Source organism: Panicum virgatum, chromosome 4N (assembly GCF_016808335.1).
Source record: "Panicum virgatum strain AP13 chromosome 4N, P.virgatum_v5, whole genome shotgun sequence".
Classification (NCBI taxonomy): domain Eukaryota; kingdom Viridiplantae; phylum Streptophyta; class Magnoliopsida; order Poales; family Poaceae; genus Panicum; species Panicum virgatum.
The window spans coordinates 15,102,008-15,111,243 of NC_053148.1; the positions used below are offsets into that span (position 1 = coordinate 15,102,008).

General features: G+C 42.5%; 1 protein-coding gene across 1 annotated transcript; it reads left to right on the top strand.

Moving 5' to 3' along the window:
- Positions 1 to 1,096: 1,096 nt before the first annotated feature.
- Positions 1,097 to 9,140, top strand: LOC120669559 (probable histone acetyltransferase HAC-like 3). The gene is made up of 17 exons (XM_039949334.1): positions 1,097 to 1,349; positions 1,791 to 1,963; positions 2,879 to 2,984; positions 3,284 to 3,527; positions 3,609 to 3,785; positions 3,896 to 4,848; positions 5,138 to 5,413; positions 5,490 to 5,765; positions 6,013 to 6,141; positions 6,238 to 6,438; positions 6,531 to 6,673; positions 6,758 to 7,043; positions 7,123 to 7,262; positions 7,370 to 7,448; positions 7,573 to 7,908; positions 8,204 to 8,424; positions 8,544 to 9,140. Exons 2-17 carry the CDS (start codon positions 1,806 to 1,808, stop codon positions 8,620 to 8,622), a joined length of 3,804 nt encoding a protein of 1,267 aa, XP_039805268.1. The 5' UTR covers positions 1,097 to 1,349; positions 1,791 to 1,805; the 3' UTR covers positions 8,623 to 9,140.
- The last annotated feature ends 96 nt before the right edge of the window (positions 9,141 to 9,236 follow it).

Below are 9,236 nucleotides of genomic sequence, written 5' to 3' on the forward strand. Positions count from 1 at the left end.
TTTACCTTGCCTTGATCTTTAACCTTAGATAAACTACACTACCCGAAGCTCGCCTACCTCTTCTTCTCCTGGGTTAAACTAGCTAGAAGATCGTTACACATCCGTCCCCTGTGGAAATTACGATATCCTGAATACTTCCGGGTGAAGTGCTATAACGGTATCTTCTGTGCGCTTGCAGATTATTCTGTGAACGTTAAGAAATACCAACACGGCGGCGCGAGATGGAGCAGCAGCCAGCGTGAGCAAGAGGAGGATGAATAAGATCGTGCGGCGGCTCCTGTAGACCACACAAATCTTAAAAAGTGGAAGATGGGTAGAAGAAGAGGAAAAATAAGATCGTGCGGCAGCTCCTGTCGGCCGCACCAATCTTAAAAAGTGGAAGATGGGTAGAAAAAACTTATTTTTAAAAAAAAGATAGCAGGAGCACTGCTCTGTCATTTAAGAAGAAGAAACAATTGTACATCACGCGCCGAAGCGAACTTCACTACCACACAAACAACACATGCAGACAACGCACACAACATAACGCTACACCACCACAACCTGAGAGAGGAGCCGAAAGTAAACCACCAAGAACTGCGCCGTCGTCGCCAATGCTGTGCCACGGCAAAAGCCGCGACCCGCTGCAAGCCTAAGCGGCAAACCAGAACTCCTCCACCACGGGGTTGTCATCCTCATACTGCACACACACGACCGTCGATCCCCAGTTTCAGCCTTGCTTTAATAGAATACTCCCGCCGCAACACCAGTGCAGCCACTTTTATCACTCAATGCGTGTGGGGGCGTATAGGATTCACCGCTGCTGCCTTGCAGTTGAATCTCTTCCTAGGCCCACAAATCCAGGCGGTCAGCCCATCCGCGTAACTACCCGAGCCATCCGGCCCATCAAAGCCGAAAGCCCACCGACGCCGGTTGTTATCACCCTCGCTCGCCTGGAAGGTGAAAATCTCGACTCTCGAGCGTCCGATGTGCCCCACCTCTCTCGATCACAGCCGTGCGTCGCACCGTCCCGTGTCCTGCAGCTACACGGCTCCGCCTCTGCCTCCACCCGGGCTACCGCCTAAAGAGAAAAAAAAACACTTCGCCCCTCTACGCAAACGCGATCCCCCCGAAAACCTCCCGAGCCCACTACAAACGAAGAGCTCGGCGGTCTCGAATTCGGCCCGCCGAGTGGGCCCCGCGGCCTTGACTTATCCCCGCTTTCTCTCTCCTCATCCGACCGCCCGTTGACTCTGACCGCCCCTGCCCACCTACGCCGCCGCCGCCGGCGAGGCCGGAGCGCCCGGGAGCTGCCCACCGCCCCCTGGGACGACACCCCCCGCGGCCGTATCGCCGCAGGGGAGAGCTAGGTAACGCTCCCTCCCCACAACGCCAGGCTCGGCCCGATCCGATCTGCTACCTCCCGCTGGAGGAGTCCGGGCGCCGTACGGCTCCCCTAGGGTTAGGGTTTTCTTGGGTTCCTGTCTCTTTTTTTTTCCTTTCTCGTCTGGCATGGGTTCACGATGGGCACCTGATGCCCTCGCCCTGCGTGGCCTTTCGTATTCCACTCCGAAAATTTGCGATGCTGTAGCGTGGGTCTATGCTCAGAGCACGGCCTTTATGCTCCAATGTGTAAACTGTTTACCTGTTTTAGGCGATTTGCTTCAGGACCAATGACTCTACGTTCGGTATCTAGCATCACTTGTTTGCGGCTGTGCTTTGCTTTAGTGAGCTGTCGCTTGTCCTCACATTGTGGTTGCTTGCAGCTGCTGGTCCGTCTCTTGACGACATGTTGAATTTCTGCATTTCAGGTGAATGCTACCAGCATGATGACTCAAACCATGCAAGGGAAAGTTATGCCCTCCTATGCGCCGAGCAGCTTTTCTATCCGGCAACAGATGTCACCGGGCGATTTTGAAATGCTTCAGCCGGATAACATGGATCAATCTACCTCTCCGATTCGTGGCATTATCATTCAGAAAATGTAAGTTTGGAAACCACCAGCATCCATAGTAGTTTTGAATTGTAAATTACTAGACGCTGTTAATATGGATGCTTGCTTGTGAACAAGCAATCATGTCAATACTGGTGCATTCTAGGAATTCACACAGCTAATTTAGTGTATTTAATCCTCGGAATGTTACCTTCATGATTGGCAATAGATCTATGTTCATATTTTTCTGTGAGCATGCATTGTTCTGTGGTTCTGTGTATGTAGATGCTATGAGGTCATTTCTTGACTTCTGAAGTAGGCTGGCCATATGATTGAAATTTGTTACTTCAGAATCATCCATTCTCTTGTGGGTGCAAAATGCTGCAAAATAAGCATTCTGAGCTGTCAATTTTCAGTGCAATTTTGTATGCAAATATCTGATAGTGGCAACTGATAATAGGTTCTGGGTATTGTACAGTGTTAATCTAGGTTGTCTTCACTATGTACTCACCTGTCATGCATTTATATTGAATTGTTACAGGGCTGAATTTTTCATTTTAACTGTATTTTGATGACACTGTATGGTTACTCTTATAGTTCAGTAGATTGCTATTACACTGTATTTGTCATGTGACATGTATGCATTTGTATCTAGCTGCAGATTTGACTTGTTCTGTGATTTTACTTCATTTCGAGTACAACAGATAAACATTTTTTTTTGTTAATTCCCATTAGTATGTACTAGAGTCTAGTGGGTGGTTGAAACAGAGATGCTTTGGTTCATTTTTATCTATTTTGGACATCTTTTCCCGCATAATTCAGTATTTTACAATTTCTCCAAGAATACTAAAGAATGGTTTGAAAAGAGATAGTGGATTCATTTTTCCCATTCCTTTCCTTTTTATATTGGTAATATCTCTTTTTCAAACAGTAAGTATATTCTGATGTTTCTTTTCATCCATCCAGTGCAAGTTGCCTGAAAATGAGGGAACAATTTGCTAAGTGCAGCCCAGATTACCTTCTGAAAATCTCGAGAAACATTGACGAATTACTTTTCAAAAGTGCTCCAAAGGTTAGTGTTCTTTAATGCTGCAAATGCAACTACAGTACATAATATGGCATACTAAAAACTTAACTCTGATGCTTGTCCATTAATTATATGCTCGTATGAAACAGTGTTTTACTTATGCTAACTGATTTTTAAATTATCTATTCTTGTACCTTTGTCTTTTTTGCTTCAGTTGCATCTTTCATATCACTGTTGTGCCTGTGTAATTGTATATGCCCGTTGAAGTTTTTGTTGTAACTGCATAATAAAACATCTTACTAGTTTATAATGTCGCGCTAACACCTAGCCCTTTTCTATATCAGGTACATTACATGGATCTCAGCACTCTAGAAGTCCGTGTGAATTATTTGCTCAGTTCTGTATCATATAGAAGCCACAAAGATCCTTGGATATCTTCAGCAGCTTCACCGCCCACAAATTTACATCAGCTGCCTGGGATGCAGATGACAGACTCTAGTGTCTATCATAATAGATTTGACCCTGCTTTTACTAATTTGCCTGCACGTGCAAGAGACATGCATACACATTCTATGTTCGCTTCTCAGAGTAAGTTCGGATGATGAATTGTATTTGTATCTCAAGACATGCCTTTAAATCTATAATTATTTATTGGCTATAATTTTGCAGGATATGTAGCATATAATCACAATGTGTCAGCTGCTAATTTTGCTACTGAAAGGCCCGAAAGCTTTAGGAGCACCATAGTTGCTCCATGTGTTTCAGCACTTCCTAATTGTAGTTCTGGCCTTGGTGGGATTGCTAGTGCTGGATTGCCAAATGACCATGTCAAGAACCATTTTCCAGGTAAACTATTTGCATCCCTATATTTGATTTGATTGTAAATGACCTTATGTACTTCCCATATTTGGTTAGGTCATATAACATCATAAATGATATCATCAAATTTTTGCCAGGGGATGCTCATCCTGTTGAGAGTCCAATATCATTTATGTCTGGGAGTTCCAGTCCTTTATCAGCCGTGTGTGATCCAACCACAAGTTCCAGTCCATTGATAAGATCATCGATGGACTCTATCTCTAAAGCCAGTGGACAAAAACTTTCTGCTGGTTCTGATTCCACCAGTGAGGGACAATCATTGCAACAGTACAGAGAATACGAGAAAAAGCTAGATGGTGCATGGAGCCAGCCAGTAGAGCACTCAATTCACTCAGATAGCACAACTGAAAGACATGAAATGTATCCCAAGGGACAATTTCAACTTGACAGATGTGTGCAAATGAAAGAAAAATATTGGTGCATGTCGGACTGTGAAGATTTGTGCAGGGAGAAATACTCAAGTTTAAGCACCCCCAATGCCCAGTACCAGTGCTGCTTCATAACAGGTTGTGATCCTTCTGACCCTGAGAGAGAGCAAATTGAGAGATCTGAGCAGACATCAACTAGCACAGTATCAAAGCCAACTTCACCTGTTTCAGATGAATCTTATGGTAAGCGTCCAGCAAAACGCCTGAAGGCTGATGTTCCCAATCTTGTTGATGTGAATCAAGTAGAGAGTCCAAAGGAGCAAAAGCCTCTTGTGAATGAGAGTCATGCATGTGGTCAAACAGTACAACAAGAAATCACAGAATCACCTACAAAATTACCTTGCAGTTCCTTGGGTGACATTAATGCTGACACCGATAATATGCTAGAACAGGGTAGTGAAGATGTACATAACATGGAGATTGCTACAGAAGAATTGCCCTGTGTAAAGGGTGACATTGAGATGACGGCTGCATTGGATAAGACAGCAAGTGGGATCGATTTAAGTTTGAGGAGAAAAAGAGGAGCTTCTATACTTTACACGTTAACTGCTGAGGAGCTTAGAGATCACATTAGTAGTCTAATAAATCAGCATACTTGTCTGGTGAGTGAATAACTATTTCTATCTCCTGTGTTTTCTGTAACTGTGAGTAGACTTGATTCTTGTTCAATCCTGTAGTGTCAACTGTTACCAAGCTAATAAATAGTTATGTATTATCTTGCGTGTGATGATAATATAACTTGATTGATTGGCAACGTGATAAAACAAGAATCTTCTGTGTGATTTGTTAAGGCTTTGTTTCATTCTGATTGGATCGCTTCTATCATTCAGGATTTTATTTATTCACTTAGTTCACGCCCCTGATTATGGTTTCCTTGCTTTTTTTCTCCAGGGCAAGGTGACATATCAAGAAATCCAAAACAATGAAGTCTTGCCTGATCCGAATAAATGCAGTTTGTGTGGGATGGAGAAGCTTCTTTTTGAACCACCTCCACGATTTTGTGCTCTCTGTTCCAAAATAATAAATTCTACAGGCTGCTATTATGCTGAAGTTGAAAATGGAAAGGATAAAACTTCTATTTGTAGCAAATGCCACCATCTAAGCAGTTCCAGAGCTAAATATGTTAAGAAATCCGATTATGCTGAAACAGATGCTGAAGCTGAGTGGGTATGTTTCTTTTTCTCTCGAGTTGTCCTAATGTGTATTTTAATTGCTCATCTTTTGTTCACTTGCATCATTTCAGTGGGTCCAGTGCGACAAGTGCAAAGCTTGGCAGCATGAAATCTGTGGTCTTTTCAACAGAAAATGTGAAGGGGCGAAGGGTGAATATACTTGTGCAAAATGTTTTTTGAAGGAAAAGGACAGTGGAGACATTCATGCACTAGAGGCATCCAGTGTTCTTGGAGCACGGGAGTTACAAAGAACTAAATTAAGTGATCATATTGAGCAAAGGCTTTCTGAAAGGCTTGAGCAGGACAGGCAACAGAGGGCAAGCGCCTTAGGAAAGGCTGCTGAAGAGGTAAATATCTGACACTTCTCATTTGATGTAGCTATCCAGGTCATAATACATTCCTAACTTCGGAAGTTTAGAATTTTGGAGAAGATGCAGTCATTGATGCTTGTTCACATTGAACAACACATGCTTAGAATAATCAGACCACCTATATTGGCTGCAATTTTATTTTCTTTGGTCGCTGGGAATTTCATAACAAACTTATGTCAGTTGTGCATAGGGTTTATTTAACTTTTGCCCTTTGTGCTTTCAGGTACCACGAGTTGAAGGTCTTACAGTTAGAGTAGTATCTTCAACTGACAGAATACTGCAAGTCCAACCACGTTTTCATGAATTTTTTAAACAAGAAAAGTATCCTGGGGAATTTCCATACAAATCAAAGGTACAGGATGGTTTATTACTTGACCAATAAAATCCAGTTTTGAGCTGTTTAGTAGGTAATTGTGTCTATGTTGACTGATTTATGTCTTTTGTACAGGCAATTCTCTTGTTTCAAAAGATTGAAGGTGTGGATGTTTGCCTGTTCGCCATGTACGTACAAGAGTACGGTTCAGATTGCCCATCACCAAATCAAAGGCATGTTTATCTTGCATATATCGACTCTGTCAAGTACTTCAGGCCTGAAATCAAATCTACAAGTGGGGAGGCTCTCCGTACCTTTGTGTATCATGAAATTTTGGTACGTGAATTGCAAATCACCGAACATAGATTTGTCCTTGCTTGCAATGAGCTTAAGTTTCTAGAGTCTGATCATTCTAATGTTTATCGTAGATCGGTTATCTGGATTACTGCAAGAAACGAGGGTTTGTGAGTTGTTCCATATGGGCTTGCCCATCTACAAAGCGTGATGATTATGTTTTATATTGTCATCCAACAGTACAAAAGATGCCCAAGTCGGACAAGCTTCGAAGCTGGTTTGTCTTCCTAACATGATATCAATGAATTAAACCAAATATATTTTATGGGCCTTCATTTGACTATCTTATTGATAATTTCAGGTATCAGAACTTGATCAAGAAAGCTGTCAAGGAGGGTGTTGTCGTGGAGCGTAGTACGCTCTCTGACTTTTTCCTTCAGCCTACCAATGAATGCAAGGCCAATATATCCGCAGCATGCCTGCCATACTGTGAGAATGATTTCTGGCCTGGAGAAGTGGAGAGGCTTCTTGAGAAGAAAGATGATAAAACCTCACAGAAGCAAGAGACACAAGTAGGAAGGCTCTTACGTGTTGCCAAACGTGATGACAGAAAAGGAAACCTTGAGGATATTTTACTTCTGCACAAGGTTATTTTATTTTGCTTATGATTCTCTTGCCTTCCAGCATTTCATGGGTACCTAACATCTTATTTTTCATTATTGCTAGCTTGGTGAAAGGTTGCGCTCCATGAAAGAAGACTTCATGATGCTTTGTCTGCAGCAGTTTTGCAAGCACTGTCACAAACCTATTATATCTGGTAGAAGTTGGGTTTGCACTAGCTGTAAAAATTTCCATCTTTGTGACAAGTAAGCATCTGGTAGAAGTTGGGCACTAGCTGTCAATTGTTGTAACTTGTTGACTCTCGATCAATAAGGCAGCATTATTGATTGTTGATGTGTTTTGGTTTTCGTAGGTGTCATGCGGAGGAGCAGAATACGGCACAGAAGGACAGGCATCCAGCGACAACGAAACAGAAGCATGCATTTCAAAGAGTATGTACACAAACTTCATTTCTGTGCTTGATTTGATCAATCAATTAAAGGAAGCAACATGCTTCTATTTAATAGATGCATGGTGGAATTTATATACTAACTACTATAGCCTACTGTCCAACAGATAGAGGTAGAACCTCTTCCAGAGACTGAGGATGGAGATCCAACAATGGAAAGCAAATATTTTGACAGCAGAATAGATTTCTTGAAGCACTGTCAAGACAATCAATTCCAATTTGATACCCTCCGTCGGGCAAAGCATTCGACAATGATGATTCTTTATTATCTACATAATTCAACTTGTTCTGCTTGCCACCATGCTGTGGATCAATGCTTGGTGTGGCGGTGCCTAGAGTGCCTAGGCTGCACGTTTTGTGATACATGCTACAAACAAAATGGTGAAAGTTTGCATATTCATGAATTAAGAAAGATTGACACTGGCAAGAAGAATACTATGCAGGTACCGTCTTGGAACTTCTGAATGTCTTATGTTGTGTTCCCTAGTCAACAAAGTTTAAATCTTTGCAAGCTCTTCTGGCATTCTTTTCTTTTGGTGTTACTTTTTGCAAGATGATTTTGGGCATAGGTGGCAGATCTCAGGTGGATTCCACCCTTATTACTTAGACTAAACCATTATTTCTGTTGATGATTGCTTGTGCTGACATTGATGTCTCATTCCATAGTTGCTCTTGGCTTTCTGATTCGTAAATGATACTAATGTGTTCTTATGAATCTTGTGCTCGTTTCCAAAACAGGACTACATTGAATGCCTTGTGCATGCATCGAGATGCTTCGATCCTCGTAGCTGCACTCTTCAAGTTTGTTTAACCTTGAAGAAACTGTTCTTCCACGGTGTACGATGTGAGATCCGTGCCCGCAATCAGGCAGGTTGCAACAAGTGTGTTAAAATGTGGAAACTTCTGCTCCACCACTCAAAAGGTTGCGATGAAACAGACTGTATGGTTCCCAGATGCAGGTAAAACCATGGCTCATCTGAATTATTCAGCTCCTCTCTCATGAAGCTCACCTACATTTGCTATATAGACCCTGCTTTCACCCATTAGCTCACCCGCAAGTGCTCTGTAATCCTTGTAGGGATATAAAGGAATACATGGTTGAAAAGATGAAGGTAGCTGAGTCCTGTGTTGTAGCAGGCCAGCAGCTTCTTGTATAAACTAGCGTTGGATTGTTTCCCTCCTTAACCAGTAAAATTTGTTGATGAAAATGCAATAAACTGTGGTTGGCTGTCTCTGATGGATGGAACTGCAAGGTAGATAAAGTGGTGACCTGGTGCTGCTGGTGAGGTGGGGCTTCACCAGAGTTACTCATCCGCTGGTTTTCCTAGCATTGGCAGAAGAAAGTCAGGCTAGTGCGCGGAGCTTCTGCAATCTGTGTATATGCCTGATTTAATCATGTCATTGAGGGAGTTACTGACGGGAGCTTACATAGGCAATCTGACATTTGTTTTAGTGTTTCGTACATACCATGTACATATATAGTCAGTCTATTCTCTTGCGAAGTTGCAACTCAACTATAGCTCATAGGTTGGTCAACAGGATAGATGGTTCCGTTTCTTCATTAACTATCAGTTTTGCTCCAGACTGTACTGAACAAGGCCACATTTTTGTCCAGTGTTGCTGTGCTGTGGCGACAAATCCAAATTCATTGAATGGATGTGTATATTTTACCCCTCTTGCCGGCTTGCCGCGATTCTTTCTTTCTTCCATTGGCCACTTGACTCATTGGATCTGAGGCCGTCTGGATTCCCGGCACAAGGGTCATCACAAG